The sequence below is a fragment of the Amia ocellicauda genome, chromosome 10, assembly GCF_036373705.1.
Source record: "Amia ocellicauda isolate fAmiCal2 chromosome 10, fAmiCal2.hap1, whole genome shotgun sequence".
In the NCBI taxonomy this organism is placed as follows: domain Eukaryota; kingdom Metazoa; phylum Chordata; class Actinopteri; order Amiiformes; family Amiidae; genus Amia; species Amia ocellicauda.
Genome location: NC_089859.1, coordinates 21,094,599 through 21,114,994, shown reverse-complemented (window position 1 = coordinate 21,114,994; position 20,396 = coordinate 21,094,599). Strand labels below are relative to the sequence as shown.

At 44.0% G+C, this 20,396-nt stretch overlaps 1 protein-coding gene across 1 annotated transcript; it reads left to right on the top strand.

Moving 5' to 3' along the window:
- Nucleotides 1-1,685: 1,685 nt before the first annotated feature.
- pdk4 (pyruvate dehydrogenase kinase, isozyme 4) lies at nt 1,686-16,143 on the top strand. The gene is made up of 11 exons (XM_066715496.1): nt 1,686-2,079; nt 2,698-2,839; nt 5,279-5,350; nt 5,763-5,947; nt 7,421-7,510; nt 7,921-7,998; nt 10,525-10,601; nt 11,308-11,406; nt 11,565-11,675; nt 13,354-13,467; nt 14,156-16,143. The coding sequence occupies exons 1-11, from the start codon at nt 1,977-1,979 to the stop codon at nt 14,297-14,299; spliced, it is 1,215 nt and encodes a 404-aa protein (XP_066571593.1). The 5' UTR covers nt 1,686-1,976; the 3' UTR covers nt 14,300-16,143.
- Nucleotides 16,144-20,396: the final 4,253 nt, after the last annotated feature.

Sequence of the window (20,396 nt, the reverse complement as noted above, 5' to 3'; positions counted from 1 at the left end):
TAACTTACATTAAAAAAGAAGAAGAAATTATTGTTGACTGGCTGCGTCCTGAATTCCGTGGCTAGGGGGCAGCATAATTTAAAACATGACATCATATAACATTACATGATTAGTCTTGTTCTTTTGCAGGACTATTAGTAGTAGTGGTACTATTAGTAGTAGTAGCAGTATTAGTAATATTAACACACAAGGCTAAAACCAACAACTCTATAGTCTGATTGCGCAAATTGTGTGAATGTCGGCTAACCGCAACCTATAAAATAAATTAAAATTGCCCCATATCAGCTAGTTATGAATTTAGGAATACAATTTTATGAAACAATCTTTAAAAATATTTTCAGAAATGTCCATCTCAAACATCTACACATAACATTGTTGTAAATACGGTCACAATAAATGTCCCAATACTACAGGTGCCCCAAGGGACCATGGAAATCAGCCCGTGATAAACAAGGCACGTTGCAACAATTATAATAATGAAACTGCTGCAGACACATTTACTTAAAATATAACCAAATCAGGAAGCTTAACTGACAAACCACACAATTTTATTTTAAGACTTATCTGGGGGAAGTATACATAACTTCTATATCTTGTGTTGAATTGTAGTAGGCCCAGGGGCCCCACTTGGGAAAAGAGTGGGAGCAGAGATTGGGGGAAAGTATGGTGGCCCTGAGGTGAAAAACACAAAATGAAAAACACAAACCCTTGTTTGGTTGGTATTTTACAAACATGTGTTCTACTGGTTCTGTAGGCCTGTGTGTAGACCATATGTAACATGAATAAACATTTTACTAGTATGTTTATCTTGTGACTTGTATTGAGAGGCATGATTGTGTAGGGTTTGTGCATGTTCAGGTTATTCTACTATGTTATCAGCAGCGACATGATTTTCAGAGCTGGAGAAATCACACAATCAGAAGTGAAGTGTTGACATTGACAGTATTGTATTGTGTGCTTTCACTGATGCCTCTAACACCCTTGTATAATAACATGGCGAGGGCACTGTCAGACTGCACCACCCTGTTGATATGCTTAAGGGGTCAGGGTCCCCTAAATTCACTTCTGTAATAACTCGTAAAAAGAACCTGGGGAAGGTAAGTGTGCAGAAATGCAAGATTTAATCCCTGTATTGCCTTTATTTAAAAACAATATTTTAAAGCGGCTTAAAAGAGGTTTCCAATGACAATCAATAAATACAGAGAAGAGCATAACATATTAAAAGTACTAGCGCACAAAGAATACAATCTTAACTAACCCTGTTACACTTAAATTTTAGATTTTGACCTAACCACACAATTACGCCCTCCCCACACCATGACCTAAACACAAAGCATCATGTATGGCCCATATAGACCCATTATTTTACCTCTACACCACCAGGTATAAGCATGGGAAAACTGCCAAATACAAACCACATGTTCTAGTGACTTTCATAAGGGATTGGGCAAGAGCTCTAACTTTCTAAGCATCATGTGCCAGTTCTTCTTGGGAGAGATAGAGATAAAGAGGTAAGGAGCGCATCGAGGTGTACAGAAAGGATGCGATTAGTTAAACCGTGTTAACAAACACATGTGCACAGACGAGACGAGACCCGGAGCCATCGACACATGTTTCTGAATAAGCCCCGCCCTCCCCGTCCTACTCCAGTCTGCTCTGTGCGGCAATTGGCTCCGGCGAGTGTCAATCACCTCCTGCTCGACGACAACAACAAGCCCTTCGGACGTCCTCACGCCCCGGGGGCCGACGCTGCCAAACGACTCGCCCGGAGGTGCTGCGACCGGACCGGCGGCAGGACGTTCCCCAGAAGACCGATCCCAACGCCGACCCCTCGCAGATACAGCGGCAATGCGCATTTGATCGACCAGGACCAGGACCAGGACTCCTCTCTCTGCGGGCTTTGCCGGGCCGGTCCAGGGGGCAGGGCGGCGCACAGAGGACGCCCGTGTGCTGGTGCTTCAGTCCGCGGCTCCAGCATGAAGTTCGCCCAGATCCTGCTGAAGAGCGTCCCCGGGCAGGTCGAGCGCTTCTCCCGCTACTCCCCGTCGCCGCTGTCGATGAAGCAGTTCCTGGACTTCGGTAAGGCGTTTTATCTGGCTGCCTCTCGGATGCATGGGACCCCCTGCTCCTCCGCTGCATAGCAATTAATGAATGCATGGCTAATTAATGTGTGTTGCTAATTGGTGCGGCGCACAAGCGACAGTGATACTCGGCAGCCACTATGAATAATAGAGGTGTGTTTGTGTGCTGTTGCACTGAAGTGAGGCAGCGACGCGGACTGGACAGAACTGCCCACTCAAGGTCACAGAATCAGACCCAGCGATCCTGTCTATTTGAAATCTCCTGTGGATCAACTTTAATTATTATTTTATAAGCAGTTGCTTTATAGAAGACCATGCATACATGTCGTTTTATTGGGGTGGCTTGAAACCGTTTTTGTATGGGATCCTTCAGGATTATTCATATTCCCGACTGGTGTTAGTATGACAACTACGCCACTATGACACCGTTACATAGTGTCGTCTTTCTAGAAAGTCCAATCTGACACACAGCTGTTGACGATACACATATGGGAGACATTGTTTCTGCCGATGTTGTTCTAGTTGTTGTTTCTTTGTTTCGAAACATTCGGAGTGTGTTTAATAATTGCTGCCTTGTTTACAGTTGTCTTTAATTGCCCCCCGTTGCCCTAATTAGGATCCTCCAACGCCTGCGAGAAGACCTCGTTTGTGTTTCTGAGACAGGAGCTTCCTGTCAGGCTGGCCAATATCATGAAGGAGATCGACTTTCTTCCTGACAAGCTCTTGAGCACCCCGTCTCTGCAGCTGCTACAGAGCTGGTAAGAGCCAAGTCCCGGCTTTCCCTGAAAGACTGGTTATTGGATTTGATTGAAATAGCTGTAGTGCCCAGATTGAGAAGAGCAAAATAAGTTTCCTTCTTCAGGACAGGGCTGGTGAAAAAGTAAACGGACTGGACTGTCCTCAAAGCCTGTCCTGGACGACACTCTACTGTAGTACGCTATGTACATTAAAATGAATGGTAGTTTGCTATGTATGTTTGGTGTCTGTCTTGTTTGTGTGTAAGCAGTGTGGTGCACGAGCCACAGAGCCCCGTGTGACCTTTGGTCTATATTTGCTCGGCTGATCGAGGAGTCTGACATTTCTGCATGAGAGTCACACACACACACAGCCAGGCCTGACAGTGAGACGCCAGGTTTTCCACACTCATTCAGGATTCTCCTTTCGAATCCGTTCCCGAGCGCTTGCATACCAAGGTCACCCCCGTTTCTTCTCCGGAGAGTCTGAGTGATCGCCCCTCCGAGCCTCCTGGACTGGGGTTGACCCCTGCGACAGGTAACCATAGTAAATATTCACAGTAATTTGGCATTTGCACGCTTTTACCATATATATGTGCTTTGCTTTATCTGATATGCCTCTCCATGCTTTGACATGATTTCACTTGGCTGCCTGCATTTTACCAAGGTAAACTAGGGTGACCCTTCAGAAGGGTGAGGCGCTCTAGTAAACTTCTCAAGTCAGTGCTCTGTAAAGCTGCTGGCTCAGCTGTAACTCGCAGAGCCGGGCCGTGGCAGCCATCCAGCCCAGGGACTCCAGTGTGTCCGGCTGAGGTGACTTCCGGGTCCCCTGGCTTCCCCGTCCGACTCAGCTGATGCGATAAGCGCTGTCATATGACTGAGGACGTGTCCATGGTTATGCTGGGCATAGCACTGTATTTGTCCAGTCAGCAGCCTTGCAGCACACAGATACACCATCGGGATCTTTGTGTAAACCAAAAAGAAGTGTGTTGCGTTTTCCTTCACCCTCCGCCGCAGCAGCACGTTCCCTCTGCAACATAACGCATTCCTGAAAGTAAACGACATGTTTAAAAAGAGCTCTCGTGCCTCACAGAGACAGTGCTTTCGTACTCTGTTTATGGAAGTGTCTTGAAGCTATGCAGACTGTCATATATTTACAGGGTGAATCCGTCCACCAAGGCAGCTACAGGGGCCTGTAATCATTTACAAGGTTGTTAGGGTCTGTGTACTGTCCCTAATCTGAACTCCTTGTTGTGCTTTATTGCTGTGGTTATGCAACTTCAAATGTTCATGAATTACAATACATACTGCACCACTGACGTCCACTTTAAGATCTTGTACTTCATATCTGAGTCTTTCTTTTTTCTAAAGGACATCCATTAAGAAATCTTATTGTTTCCATCCTATGCAACGACGTTAAGCGAGTGAAACAGAACGCTAGTTATGCATAAAGATAGGTTGTCTCCCAGCTTATGGAGCTCTGTCTCAGTTAATTAAACCACTGAGTGCCCAGTAATTACAGATGGCACGTTCTGTGAATAGCTCATGATTTTAGTTATCAGTGTCAGGGGGAAAGTGGTCGAAGCCTGATTTTTATTGACACATTGGCTCCTGCTTGTACAGAAACGCCACCTATTCGAGAACGCTGAGGTCTCTCTCGGATCTCTCGTGTCTAATTCAAGGAGCGCCTGGCCTTCATGTTTAGGAGCTCTTGCCGAAGTCTTATCACTAATTTGTTTTGCAATAATAAAACGGAAACTAGAGGTCTAGGGTGAGGCGTGTGGCCCAGACAGATTGGGGTCCAATGACCATGATGGATGGATTGCAGTTGCTGAACCCCATCACAGGTTAAAGGTTCAGGGGCCACAGCAAGGTCCTGTCTTGTTTTTTGCAGTTGTTTTTTTATATTCAACCATATTTTGATATCTGAAATGTCCTAGTTTCAAAAAATAAGTACAAAACAGACTTCAGATCAGCACACTTACATTTGTATATTAATGCAACAGTTATAGTATTGCCTACATCTCTTAGAAGATAGATGTGTATATTCAATCATGGCCATTGGTTATAGGTTATAGCTATAAATAAGAACATAAGAAAGTGTCCAATCGAGAGGAGGCCATTAATAACTAAGTGATCCAAGGATCCTATCCAGTCTATTTTTAAATGTTCCCAAATTGTCTCTTCAGCCAAATCGCTGGGGAGTTTGTTCAGATTGTGACGCCTCTCTGTGTGAAGAAGTGTCTCCTGGTTTCTGTCTTGAATGCCTTGAAGCCCAATTTCCATTTGTGTCTCCGGGTGCGTGTGTCCCTGCTGATCTGGAAAAGCTCCTCTGGTTTAATGTGGTTGATGCCTTTCGTGATTCTGAAGACTTGGATCAAGTCCCCACGTAGTCTCCTCTGTTCTTAGGTCTGTCTTCAAAAAAACAAGGAAAATAAACCAATAAATCTGTCTTTGGAACAGGTACGCCCAGAGTCTCATGGAAATAGTGGAATTCCTAGATAAGGACCCCGATAACAGACAGGTTTTATCAGGGTAAGTTACGCAGAAGATACTCGTCTCATCAAGGGCAAATGTGTGTCCCACTCGAGCTGTGCTTTTCAACATGCATTACAAGACGCAACTAGCAGTCGCCATTATGCTTGTCCTTTTTTTGTTGTTGTTGTTAAAACAGAAGTTCTGAGCTGTTGCAAATACTGAAAGAAACCTGTAAATATTAGTTTAATGTACTGAGGAGCAAAGTATAGGAAAACGGTAGATTTATACACCGTGTTTAGACACCAGCCAGCTGGGGAAGAATATTCATGAACCCAATTTGACACGAGCAATATGTCTTCTCGTGTAGTTGCAACTGTAACAACTTAAAATTCGCCACATATATTAGAGCAGTTTCTCGATTTTAATATTTGAGAAACAGTTGGAATAAAGTGACCCGTTGTCTGTTCAGTTTCACAGAAGCACTGATCAACATCAGGAACCGGCACAACAATGTGGTGCCCACCATGGCTCAGGGGGTGGTCGAGTATAAGGAGGCCTTTGGCGTCGACCCGGTGACCAATCAGAACGTCCAGTACTTCCTTGACCGGTTCTACATGAGCCGCATCTCCACCCGGATGCTCATGAATCAACACAGTAAGCGTGGTCGAGAGCCGGTGTTGTTCTCTGTGATACACGTGTGAATTGTCCTTCTGTCGTCCAGAGGAGAATGAACTCTATTAAACATCATGGATCAGATAAGTCTGTTTTTAGTATTGAATCGAGGAGTTACCCACGTTTGGCATGTAGCCTAAAATATTTAGATTCTCCCTAGAAGTCAGATAAACAAATTCCAGACTCTGGAGCGGACTGGTTCTGCAGTTGTGTGTTAGATAAGAACGAATGGGGCGACATAGAGACGTCCGTGTCCCACATAGGAATTCACAGGTCGTTACAAACATTCCAGGCACTCTTAGGAGTTCCTTAGCCAAGTTCCTGATAGTGCCATCCAGCCGAGGGATTTCCTGACCGTTTGAAGCTTCGCGCTCCTCCACCTCTCAGCCAGTATCTCTCCCAGTATCGGAAAACAAGCTGCCAGAGCCTCCCTCCTTCCTCGGCTGAGGAAAGACAGAAACGTCGCTACTCTGGGTCGGTTCCAGGGGGCTGACTGACAGGAAGACGTTGGGGCATGGCTCTGTCTCTGTGCCATGGCAGCCCACACATCCAGTGCAGTGGCTCTGAACCATGTTTGAGAAGCAGAAGCCAGGAGCAGGATCCGATTTCATACGTCTGGTGTTTTTGTTCCCCAGCAGGCCTCCACCCCTCCCAGCTCTGGTAAGCGGAGAACGGAGCCTGATACGCTTTGAAACATTTTTTGTGGGTGTCGTGACTGTGGTAGTATTCAGTTTCTCTAAGGGCCTACTGCCATATCTGATGAACAGCATATTCCTGGTCTGGAAGGTCTCAATGTTCTTGTTGTTCATCTGAAAGAGCGGATGTGGACAGTAGGCCTCTGGGAGCTGGTTGCTCAGAATCTTATTATATATATATTCCAGAACCACACCCTTAGAGAGAGGTGCGGCCTCTTGTCTCTTCTCCATATAAGGATGTGTGAACACGTGTGGTCTTTCCTGGAGCCCACAAAGCCCTGTTGGGTTTTCTTTCACTTCCGCGTGAATCAGGTTGACCAGTTCCTGGGAGTAATGTTTGACTGTTAGACACCTGCAGTTTTGTCACCATTTAAAACTCATTAGTTAGATCAGCTGTGTTGGAGTGTAACAGTGTAGGGATTATTAGGATCAAACAAAAGAAAGTGTTGATTAAGTAAAGATTAACCAGTACTGGGAAGAACACCCAACCTTTATAATATTACACAGCGTCTCTGTGAATTAGGACAGATGGCAACGATCGATACGGCTGATAGAACGTGTCTTACTGCAATCATTTCTTGGAACTTTTTTTTTAGTTAAAGAATGAAGCCATTTTTACATACATACGATTTTTTTATGTTCTGAGAAAAGTTAACGTTGTAATAATGTTTTGCAATCAGTGAAGTTGTCCTGAGCGATTAGAGAACGGACAGTGAAGTCACCAGCTCACTGACACCTGTTTTCTCTCACCGTGCTGCAGCTCTTATATTTCACGGAAGTACGAACCCGGCCCACCCCAAGCACATAGGCAGCATCGATCCCAACTGTGACGTGGTGGAGGTGGTGAAAGGTAATGATCCAGAGAGAGTACATGTATCCCGAGGATCCTAATGCCTCAGACTAATACAACTGAAGTGATAAATGCAACTTTTAGGGTAACTGTATTAGTAGCAATCCATTCACTGTTTTCATAGTCAGCATTGCTTTAATGTGTCTCTATTATAGACCTTTTATCAGTGTCCCGTCCCCCCACTTTAGAATCCAAACCCTTGGCCTGGACCAGGTCAGATTTTGGACTGTCAAGGACAAATCTGTACCCTATGTGGTTAATTATTTAGGTTATAAAGAAGTGGACAGTGGCCTCTGACTATAGACTCAGTAGGGCGTTGTTGTGATGCGCTCCAGGTCCCTGACTGAGTGACCCGAGTTGCTCCTCTGCCTGTCCCGCCTCACCTCCGTGCCGTGTGTCTCTCTCCCCAGATGCGTGCGAGAGCTCCAGGATGCTCTGCGACCAGTATTACCTCATGTCTCCTGAAGTGGAGATCAAACAGATGAACGGTAAGCAAGAACGTACCAACCGTGCGGCCGGCAGAACTCGGGCCGTCGAATCACCTCCTTCACCTCCTAAAGACAGCTGCAGTGCAGGCCTGGCAGAGCATCACCAGAGAAGAAACCCAGCATCTGGTGATGTCTATGGGTTCCAGACTTCAGGCAGTCATTGACTGCTAAGGATTTGCAACCAAGTATTGAAACTCACAATTTAATTCATGATTATGTTAGTTTGTCCAGTTACTTTTGAACCCCTAAAATGGGGTTGACCACATATATAAATGGGTGTAATTCCTACACCGTTCACCCAATCTGGATGTAACTACCCTCAAATTAAAGATGAAAGTCTACACTTTAAGCAAATATTGAGGTTTCCTTTCAAATTCATTGTGGTGGCATACAGAGCCAAAATGATGACAATTGTGTCACTGTCCAAATATGTATGACCTAGCAGTATATGACTCACTTGCGATTGATATTCAACTGGCAGCTTGTCAAATTGAGCTAAACACTGTTGTGGCTGTTTTGGTGCGAGAACATGGTGTTGTGACTCAGACTCTTCAATTCATAGGCTTTGTAGTTGAAGAATAATGGCTACAATTATAAAAAAGACAGTGTTCCTCTGAAGCCACGTCCCTAATGTTTTCTCAATCAAAACACGCAGCACCTGACTCCCTATATAACATGTGGATACAATTTGTGTACTAAAACAGGTTTGTTTTTCTTCACAGACCCTAAAATCGCAGATGATTAACTTCCAATGTGTGAGCGCTCTCTCTCAACAGCTCAAACAGGTTACAGGGTTTGTACGCTAGTGGGGAAGTCTGGAAGAGATTGAAAAATCACGTCTCCGATACGAAAGTCTTGAAAAAGCGTTACATTGTACTCATATCACAAGATAATTATTCCGTGATCTCGAAATCGGGTCAGCTTTAACAATAATGCCAAGCAGTAAACTAGCAACATATTGCTTGCGACCAAACCCCACAGAAATCGCTGCATGTAAAACCCCCGGACGAGGTCCAAACAGTCCTATTCCATATCCAGTCGGCGCCCTGGAATGTGTCACATGACTCAGTCTGCTCCAGTGACTGTACTCCGAGAACCAAGATCCACATTGTTGTTATCTTGTTGATTTAATTGTTGAAGTTATCCCCCAAACCCAGGTAACAACCTCCTCAGCAACTCAAACACAACAGTGAACACTAAGAACTGGAGTAAATAAACAAATATAATAAAAAAAATATGCCAGCAGACTAAATGGGACAGTTCAGAAATGTTACTTATGGACAGCTCAGTAAGCTTTAGATCAAATTTTACACTGGATCACACTTTTTTTCCCCTCATAATGAAGCATAGCTAAAATATAAAAACAAAGGGTTAAGATTTTTACTTTTATTTTCTAGGCCCATATTTTCTTCCTATATGTGAATCTGTAGAGTCTGGCATTATTTTACAAACCCGGGTTCAACTTCTGCGCACAGCGGCTGTGTATGCGGAGAGCTATTGAAATGCAAGTAAAAACAAATAAAACACGAGTGTTAAATAATTTAGAAAGTGTGTGAACCCCGAGTGCAGGTAACGCCTCAAAACAGTGCAGGACAAGATGAGGCACGCTCTTGTTTACAGGAGACTTTTGTGGTTTGCATTTTTTTTTTTTGTAAAATACCCTGCAGGTTCTGTGCACTCGAGATCAATACATAAGTGGTTTTACGAGCTATATAACAATATATCTTACAAGATCATATTCGTTCAGGGCTGTGTAGGGGTCAGGGAGAAGCTGATAGTGTTCAGAGTCCAGTCACAGTGTGTAAACGTGCTGTTGTTCAGTCTGTGCAACATATTGCCTCCACGTGTTGTTATGTAAGGATGTTACGTCAGGTGCTGCATGTTTTGCTTGATATAAACATGAGGGCTGTGGCTTCAGAGGAACATTGTGCTATTTTGTCTTTGCATGTCTTTCTAGCTCTTATTCTTCCCTAACAACAAAGTCTATGAACTTGAAATTGAGTCCCAACACCATGTCCTCGAATCCAGGCACGGGAGAGAATTCATTTGAGTGTGTTTTTAACTTGAAATTAAATGGTAATTTGTCAGTTTTTCAAAAAGACCACAGGATCTGTAATGTTCCCAGTGGTCGGTTCAAACATAAACTGTTTACTGTTTACCCAGCTGGACGATGGGTCACTTCTGAACCAGGTGCTGAGATTTTGACACGTCTGGCCATCTGCCCGAAACGCTGCTAGATCATTATTCACATTGTGTTTTTAAAGTACATTAAATGAATCAACATTTATACACGTGCACACTTTAGATAATCCCATTGAACATTCATATAAATTAAGAGAAATTGGAAGAACGGATCTTCATGAACAGAAAATCAAGATTTCGCAGAAAATAAAGATTGCTGTTAAAATAAACAAGTGTTTTTAATATACGTTAATGTATATAGTTCCTGTAATTCTTGCCTGGAGCAGCGGCTAATCTCTGTGTCTGTGTCTCTCTCTCTCTCTCTCTCTCACTCTCCATCTCCAGCCAAAGCCCCCGATCAGCCTCTACACCTAGTTTACGTGCCCTCGCATCTCTACCACATGCTGTTCGAGCTCTTCAAGGTACAGTGTGTTATAATGCAGTCGCTGTGGGTTCTGCAGGAGCAATGCTCTGAGGCTGATGAAGAACACAGTTTTTCTGCAGTGACGTGTGAAAGTCAAGTATCGAGACGCCACGCTCGTGTAGACTGTCTTGGTGTAAAGCACAGTCACTGGCACTTATATGGCAAGGCAAATTATCACTTAGAGATATCTTGAATTGCATTTTCGAGATATCTCTATATTTAAAGATTTCTGCAGTTGACTTCCTGTATGTAACCTGAGAGTGTCACTTCCTGTTCATTCTATTCTATGTAAATCAGTAAACAGGAAGTGATAATCTCAGCCAACATACAGGAAGTCATTTGCAGATATCTTGAAATGAACAGGGAGTCATATACATATATCTCAAAATGGTTGAGATATCTCTACATGTATTTCAGATATCTGTAAATGAGTTAAATGATTTAAAGCTATATTTTTAAGATTTGAAGATATATTGGAATGCAGTTGAAGATGACTCTAGATGATAACTTGCCATACATTTATACTTGAGCTCTGTTTTGCTACCTGACTGGCGCTGTAAATGCAAAGGATCCAAATCATTACATGCATTTTACATTTGCTCCAGCAAACAACTGACTCAAACATGTACTGGATTGCTGGGGGGGGGGGGGTCTGTATTTGTATAGTAATTGCTGTCGATTGAGATGATTCATCCCGTCTGCAGAACGCCATGAGGGCGACCGTGGAGACGCACGAGTCCAGCCCGTCCCTCCCTCCCATCAAGGTGATGGTCTCCCTGGGCAGCGAAGACCTGACCATAAAGGTGAGGGCAGGGAGACGCCTCGACTGTCTCCCTGTGAGCGAGGGGAGTGCGGCGCTCCAGAGTCACCGGACACAGCGCGCGTTTATCAGGACAGATGAACGTTAACGATCTGAGGGCCGTTCCTGCAGGTGTGAGGTTTGTTCCTTCCTTCTCCCCAGATGGCCGACCGGGGGGGCGGCGTTCCCCTGAGGAAGATCGACCGGCTCTTCAGCTACATGTACTCGACAGCCCCCAGTCCGGTGATCGACAACTCTCGAAACGCACCACTGGTAGGGGCCCATCCTGTTCTAATGGGGATCATTAGAGTGATCTATACATCACATCAAACGCCTGTCAATCAGGAGAAGATATCGTTCTGTAAAACTTGTGACACATACATCATGCTGGGTTCTTCATAATAATATAAATACAGACGGGTGACAAATTCAAGGAAAAACCTGAATAAAAGAGTGGAGGAACATAACGAATGCAGATGCCTCCAAACAGGTGTACTACATGATACAGTTAAGCAATTAACATCCTATCCTGCTCTGTGGCATGTATACAAATGCTGAGCAGGACCAGCTGACCTCGATTTTGGACTAAGAGGGCAAGAGGAAATGATCTAAGTGACTTTGAAAAGAGGAGTCATTATTGGGGCACGAATGGCAGGAGCTTCAGTCACAAAGATGCTCAACTGGCTCATGTTCTGGATGTGTGGGACACCAAGAGAACGGGACAGGCCTGACTGCTGGACCCCTACAGTGAGGGGGTCCGGAGGCTCTGTTATGCTGTTATTCCTGGCATGGTTTGGGTCCACTTGTCCCCTTAGAGGGAACGGTCACTGCAAATCATGACAAAATTATTCTGAGTGATCACCTTTCTGCTGACACATTTCTATCCTGATGGGAGGGGTCTCTTCCAGGATGACAGTGCCCCCATCCACAGGGCACGAGGGTCACTGAATGGTGTGATGAGTATGAAAATTATGTGAATCATATGCTATGGCCTTCACAGTCAGATCTCAACCCAATTGAACACCTATGGGAGATTGTGGATCGACGTGTTAGACAGCGCTCTCCACCACCATCATCAAAACCCCAAATGAGGGAAGATCTTTTGGAAGAATGGTGTTCATCCCTCCAGTAGAGTCCAGAGACTCGTAGAATCTGTGCCAAGAGCATTGAAGCTGTTCTGGGGCTTAATAATAATAATAATAATAATAATAATATTATTATTATTATTATTATTATTTCTTGGCAGACACCCTTATCCAGGGCAACTTACAACATAAGTGCAAACAGTGCAAAAATACAGTGAAGTACAAGGCATCAATCATTACAAATTCAATTTAGCTAAAACATAGCAATTGAAAATAATGCATTTTACAAATTCCAATTTACAATTTACACAAGTACAGTAAGTGAGGTCCTACATCCTGCACGGGGATAGCAGGGATAGAGGACTAATAATACAAGTGCTGTCGTAAGAGATGCGTCTTGAGTAAGCGCCACAATGAGGTCAAGGACTCTGCTGTTTTGACTTCGGTGGGCAGGTCGTTCAACCATTTAGGGGCCAGGGATGAGAAGGAGCGGCTCTGGAGGAAGGAGAGTGGAGAGGAGGTGCCCAACACCTTACTGATACACTTTATGTGGGTTTTTCCTTTAATTTGTCACCTGACTGTATATGTATTCATGAATAAAACCCGAATGTCATGTTCAGCGGCTGTTAAAACGTAAAACAGCAGACACCAGTGAAACCAGAACATCAAACCCCAAACCTTGACAACACTGCCCAGAGATCCCATGAAGGAGAACGAATATGCTTTGCAGAACGTCGTCAACCCACAGCAAAATCTGCACGTTCTAGATTCCACACAGTCCGTTTCTTCTCCACACACAGTCACGGACACCTGGCTCACTGGAGTGTTTGTGTTTCTTTGTCACCGGTAGCTTGTTTGTTTTGCAGGCTGGCTTTGGCTACGGTCTGCCCATCTCACGTCTCTACGCCAAGTACTTCCAGGGAGATCTGCAGCTCTACTCCATGGAGGGATACGGCACATCTGCGGTTATTTATCTGAAGGTAACGCAGTTTCCTGGGGGGGGGTTCTTTCTTTGGCAACACTGTGAAGTGGAAACAGCTGTGAGCCCAAGGGAGGGGTTGGTTAGAGGTACTAATGGAATCCAGAGTGTCTGCAAAAGCCATGTTGTGGTCTAAGTCCGATTACCTGTACAACGAGAAGTAAATACTGTGTGTGTTTCCTAAACTTGCAGAAGGGGAACAAGAAGGGAGAAAAACAATCTGAATCTTAGTCTCTCCGTCTTCTGGATGAATTATTCTCTATGTATACATTCTGAAGTAGAAAAACCTCTATACTGTGGTTGGCATCGCAGTACAATCGTCACGATGTTGGTCTCGTGCAGTCGCTGATAATTCGCCTCGTGATTTGATTACAAATGGACTGTTTGGGAGATGGAGGGGGACAGGGACGGAGAGAGAGAGAGGGAGAGGGAGAGGGAGAGGGAGAGGGAGAGGGACAGGGAGACTGGTACGGAGAGGGAGAGAGAGACCGACAGGGACGGAGAGAGATGGAGGGACAGGGATGGAGTGGGAGAGAGGGGGGACAGGGACGGAGAGCAACAGGGATGGGAGGGAGAGGGAGAGGGAGAGGCACGCAGAGGGACAGGGACAGGAGAGACATGACTTGAACTTAGGTTCTGGGAGGTCCCTAAAATGTAAATCTCAAGTGTTTCACTACATTGTTTCCCAGGCCCTGTCTACTGACTCAGTGGAGCGGCTGCCCGTCTTCAACAAGTCCGCCTGGAGGCACTACCAGGTGAGCCAGGAGGCGGACGACTGGTGCGTTCCCAGCCGCGAGCCCAAGAAACTGGGGAAACACGACTCCGGTGCATGAGACCATGAGGACGACCGCCGGACCCTCCACAGGCCGGCCGTCCGGGTTACCGATGGGAGACGGGGAACTCGTGGGACCAGACAGACAGACAGACGGACACTTTTACCCGGACCAGGGAGGGTTAATCACAGCAGAACTTTTGGAGCAGGGGTGCAAATCCTGGTTCCTAATCTCTACAATAACAGGACTCCAGCTGACACGGACAGGGACTGAGACTGTGAATGTAAAGGCCATAAACGGTTAGTTACACTTCTAGGGTGTCTAGCAATCTTGTGCGTCTCCGTGTGTCTGGGGGACGCCTGGTTTTGTTTGTTTATTCTTGATTTTTAAGATTGAAACGGCGGCCAGTAAAATTGAGGTTAGTGTCGTCGACTCCGACAGCAGCCTAAACATGCGGGCGGGTAACGAGTGTCACCGAGTCTATATGTGGAGTTGTCGGTTTGCCATTCGTGCCCTAATCAGCATTTTCTTTGTGCGAACAACATTCGTCCTATTCCACCATCTAGTCCAAAGAGAGCCCGCGTTGACCAGAGTATTTTGTTTTTTACTTGCATGTAGTCGTGTCTCTAGTTCTTCTGGGAACACAGATGTTTTAGGCATTACTGTAGGGTCATATAAATGGAGGAGGACAACCCCAGTCTCACTCCTGACTGCTGCGTTCCTGAGCTCGTTATTATTTCCCTTCTACTGTACTTGTCTGTTGGGGTTGTCCGCACTCCGGAAGCTACCAGTATCATTACTACAGGTTTCATAAAACCTCCACACACCTGTGTCCCCACATGTGACCGTAAAGCAATAGCGTATCGATTCAAGCTGTGATTCATTGGTGTTTGAGCCTTATTGACTGAAGGCCAGGACTCATTGGGAATAACAAACCCTGGAAGAGACCCAGTCCTTTAGAAGCGTTTTAACTGCATGTGCAGATCTGTTATGGATCCAACGGTTGAACTATTTTATTTTTGTATTATTTTAGAATGAAGAATATCAGTCGTACACTTGGACCAGAGTCAGTCCCGTTTTTGTTTCATTGCTTTTCTCAAGCGTGACTCATTCAGAGTCGCATGTTTTGTGAAACACACAGAATACCGGCTCTGAGAGACCGAACTGCGCTGCGATGCGACTCGTCTGTCTGGGACTGTGACTGTGCCGGGCGTCACGTCACAGTCATTAAAATATACAGAATGACGTATATAAACCTTTATACTATTCATTTGTGTCGTTTTTATTCACTGTTCATTTCATGGTTCAATATTTGTTTTAATCGGTGTTGTTTATCATAATTGATCCACTTTTTAAACATTCTTCATTTATGTCAGCATGCAGCCCTTCTGTTAATTTGTTTAACTGGATTCGGGAGGCGACCAGAGGAAATTCGGAAACAAATTGGCAGACTGCCGGGGATTTAACAAACAGTTTCAAAGTTTAGAGTCGGACTCACAGGCCTAATTGTATGTCTGTTGCACTTCTTACTCGGCAGTATTAAACACATGGGTTTCAAAAGGTCATGAGCTGAAAGAAACTAATTTAGTCACAAAGATTTTATATTTAAACAAGAAGATGGAAAATTAGCTTTGATTTCTTACTATTCACAAAAAAAATCAATGTGAGGTATAATGTCTCGCTCGTTATCGCACAGATTTCCATGTCGGCCACCTCTCTTACTGACCTCAGATTAAATGTTTCTTTCTTCAGAGTATTGCTGTTCTGTTGCGTTGCTGTTGTATTGTCTAATCTCCACAATGCCTTATTTTCTGGGTGCCAAACAATGCAGTAAATGGGGTGTGTCTATGTTTTCTCCACGAATGTAACTTGGAAAATGAATAATAAATAACAATATATCTAAACTGCTACTGTATCTGTGCAACTGTGCCTTTGACTCTATAAAAGTGGGCTTTTTTGGTGTTTATAGGACATCTGTAGCACAACAGGCCTGATTTACTGCCTCCCAACATGTCGAGACCCAGATGGTATTTAAACTATCAGTATTGAGATGAATCGGACAACGACTTGATCATTAAAGCAGGAGAAAAACAAACTGCTGCTACAGGGAGTCTGAGGTGAAAGGTCACAGGTTTAAAAGTTTTAAAATGTGTAATTAGAGATTTGTATCAAACTGTGTGTTCGTTAGGTCTCAGAGAAGGGACTTTGTGACACTATGTGCTTGGGTTCACTGGATAAGGAAGTCCCAACGAGAACCAGGTTGTTACAAAACCATTTTATTCAAGTCCTTTTATAAAACACAGGTTTAAAGCAAAACATCAGTCCTGGCAAAAACAGGAAAAGTAAACAAATTCATCATCCAGGGATCCAGTTCATCAGAGGATATTTCTTAAAGGCAGTAACATTACAGGACATAAACTATCCTAAGGTTCTGCAGCGTTGGCTTTAGCAAGATATTCCTGCTACTCCCCATTCTCCTCACCCTGCGTTCCCTTTTATTCACACCAGTCACCACACTCGCACCTGGAACCAATAATTAAGTAATTGTGCATGTGATTAACCAATTAAGTAATCAAGTGATCGTTAACGACCATCTAGACAATGCACAACACTTACAAATAACCATTCTCACTCATACACAATCACAAAGACAGCTATTGTATATCCCCATAAATAACATTACCATCAATATACCAATGAACAATAACATCTCAATTAATCAATTATACATCCCTTCCCCTACAGATCAATTATTTATTTTTATTCTAATTCCCCAGTTATTCTCAGGTCCATACTAACCAGGCCAGGGAGTAATAAAAGTCCATGGCCATGTGATGTCTCCTCATCTCTTGTACACAATGGTGATAATCAGCGCTCCTCTCTGAACAAATAATAAAGAACAGAAAAGGCAAACGGGCTTCGTCTGAGCGTTTCATCAGGGCGTCGCTTTGCTTTTGTCACCGGCGGCAGAGATGTGTTTCCTTGGGTCAGGGATGGAGGGAAAGATTACTATTCACACCAAGAGGAGTGCTGTACTCTTCATCTGCAAGAGCGGATATCGAGGACTCTGTCAATGTGTAGGACTCTGAGGCAACTGTGAAGGGCGCTATATCCAATAAAGATTGATTGATTGAATAAAGGGATTTATCTATAAGTTGTTTAAGGCATTCAAATTTTAAAAAATTTCAAGCGTTTCCTAAACATTGGGGGTCGGGGACGTAAAGGTCTGACGTTGGTCCACACATGAATAAACCATTTGTATACCTTTTATAAACAGTGTCCTGCAATGAGTCAAAGCTTAAAGAAACACATGTACTTAAAGCAATACCTTCTTGTTTTAGGAACATGTTTTAATAAAATGAAAGATCACAGATTCTACTTGCAAACCAGACCCCCGGAGAGCCCGAAATATGTGACCAGATGTGAACGGCTGTCAATCCTCTCCTCAAACTCAACTCAAAAGCTCTTCGTTCAACCTTTAAGCATGAACTAGTGCAGAAACACAAATGTGAGCGATCTGTATTGTAGAGTTTCGAAACGGCAGCGTGGGGTTCAACACCAGCACGCGGTGTTCGCTCTGCTCATTTCAGATGGCCGACCTTTTCCTGACGCTTGTTTGTGAAGACCGTGTCCTTTTCTGGCTCGTGTCCAGACCCGGACTATTTTTGGACGCCAGCCACCCTGAGCAGAACAAATGGTCCTGACACTCGAGCCGCGTGCCACTGTAGGATCGTTCATCCCTGGGAGCTTCCTGATGCCAGACAGCTCTGTTTACGCTCCCTGAACACGGCCTTTATTCATTTGTTATTTGCACAACGAGAGACGTATCTTGATGGACTGATATCGTATCTGCAGTCTTGAATTAAATCTATCGACATAATTGTACTGAACAACTGATAGAAAACTTAGAACACTTTATGAAGGGGAAAAAACCATTGGTGAATTGTATTGAATAGAAAATGGTACAAACCTGTCATAATGGGGAACAAAATAACAAAATACTTTAGTTTTCTCTTCAGTTGTGTGTTTTGGAATAAGTACATGTAAAACACCTTACGTTTGCCTGTTAAAAATAAAATAACTCATGTATTGTGACTGAAACCAAGTCAGTATTTAAAGATTATGGCACAATAAATATTTTAAAGAATGGTTGTTTGGCTCTGGGGTCAGCTGATCTCACGCCACGCTTTCATTGGCCAGCGGGGGGGCGCACAGCTTTAGCAGAGCGGCTGCTGTGATTGGTGGCCACAGGATCAGGTGTTGAGTTGAATACAATAACTACACACATTCATGTCACATTTGTAATGATCATAGATTTAATCTAAATGTAAACACCATGATCTCAACACAGTTTTAGTGTTCAGTGCACATGTGCTCCTGAGATATACGTCTCTAAAAAGCAGGTTTATTTTCAACCTTAATCATGTCTATTGTGTACTCTATTATAACAGGAGGTAAAACAAAGCACACATAGGCCTAAATTATGTCAGTGCACAAAGGGTTTATAGGGGGAAATCATATTAAACTTACCCTTGTTTTGTTTGTGTGTGGATCTGGGCGGCCGTGTTTGCTGAGGGCAGGGAGGTTCTTACAGAGGCCATCTTTCTTAGGGTTTTTATGCCGCTCCAGTACCATAATGCTCCTAAGAGGGGGCCCCACGTATTTGTCTCTGTTTGGAGAGTACATGAGCCTATTTGGCTCATTTGGCCATGTCATATTTGTATTTAAAGAGACATTATCCTGTTTAGTTTGTTTTGTTTTTGTTAACAACAATCAATAAATAGTTATTTACATGGAAACTTTGCTTCCCCTCTCAAGAACAATTCTCACCTTTATGACACCTTGATGCACAACCAACCAAAAACTGTGTGAGGAAAAACAATATATATATATATATACACTCACCTAAAGGATTATTAGGAACACCATACTAATGTATGTGTTTGACCCCCTTTCGCCTTCAGAACTGCCTTAATTCTACGTGGCATTGATTCAACAAGGTGCTGAAAGCATTCTTTAGAAATGTTGGCCCATATTGATAGGATAGCATCTTGCAGTTGATGGAGATTTGTGGGATGCACATCCAGGGCACGAAGCTCCCGTTCCACCACATCCCAAAGATGCTCTATTGGGTTGAGATCTGGTGACTGTGGGGGCCAGTTTAGTACAGTGAACTCATTGTCATGTTCAAGAAACCAATTTGAAATGATTCGACCTTTGTGACATGGTGCATTATCCTGCTGGAAGTAGCCATCAGAGGATGGGTACATGGTGGTCATAAAGGGATGGACATGGTCAGAAACAATGCTCAGGTAGGCCGTGGCATTTAAACGATGCCCAATTGGCACTAAGGGGCCTAAAATGTGCCAAGAAAACATCCCCCACACCATTACACCACCACCACCAGCCTGCACAGTGGTAACAAGGCATGATGGATCCATGTTCTCATTCTGTTTATGCCAAATTCTGACTCTACCATCTGAATGTCTCAACAGAAATCGAGACTCATCAGACCAGGCAACATTTTTCCAGTCTTCAACTGTCCAATTTTGGTGAGCTTGTGCAAATTGTAGCCTCTTCTTCCTATTTGTAGTGGAGATTAGTGGTACCCGGTGGAGTCTTCTGCTGTTGTAGCCCATCCGCCTCAAGGTTGTACGTGTTGTGGCTTCACAAATGCTTTGCTGCATACCTCGGTTGTAACGAGTGGTTATTTCAGTCAAAGTTGCTCTTCTATCAGCTTGAATCAGTCGGCCCATTCTCCTCTGACCTCTAGCATCAACAAGGCATTTTGGCCCACAGGACTGCCACATACTGGATGTTTTTCCCTTTTCACACCATTCTTTGTAAACCCTAGAAATGGTTGTGCGTGAAAATCCCAGTAACTGAGCAGATTGTGAAATACTCAGACCGGCCCGTCTGGCACCAACAACCATGCCACGCTCAAAATTGCTTAAATCACCTTTCTTTCCCATTCAGACATTCAGTTTGGAGTTCAGGAGATTGTCTTGACCAGGACCACACCCCTAAATGCATTGAAGCAACTGCCATGTGATTGGTTGATTAGATAATTGCATTAATGAGAAATTGAACAGGTGTTCCTAATAATCCTTTAGGTGAGTGTATATATATATATATAAACATAAAACATATAAGAGAT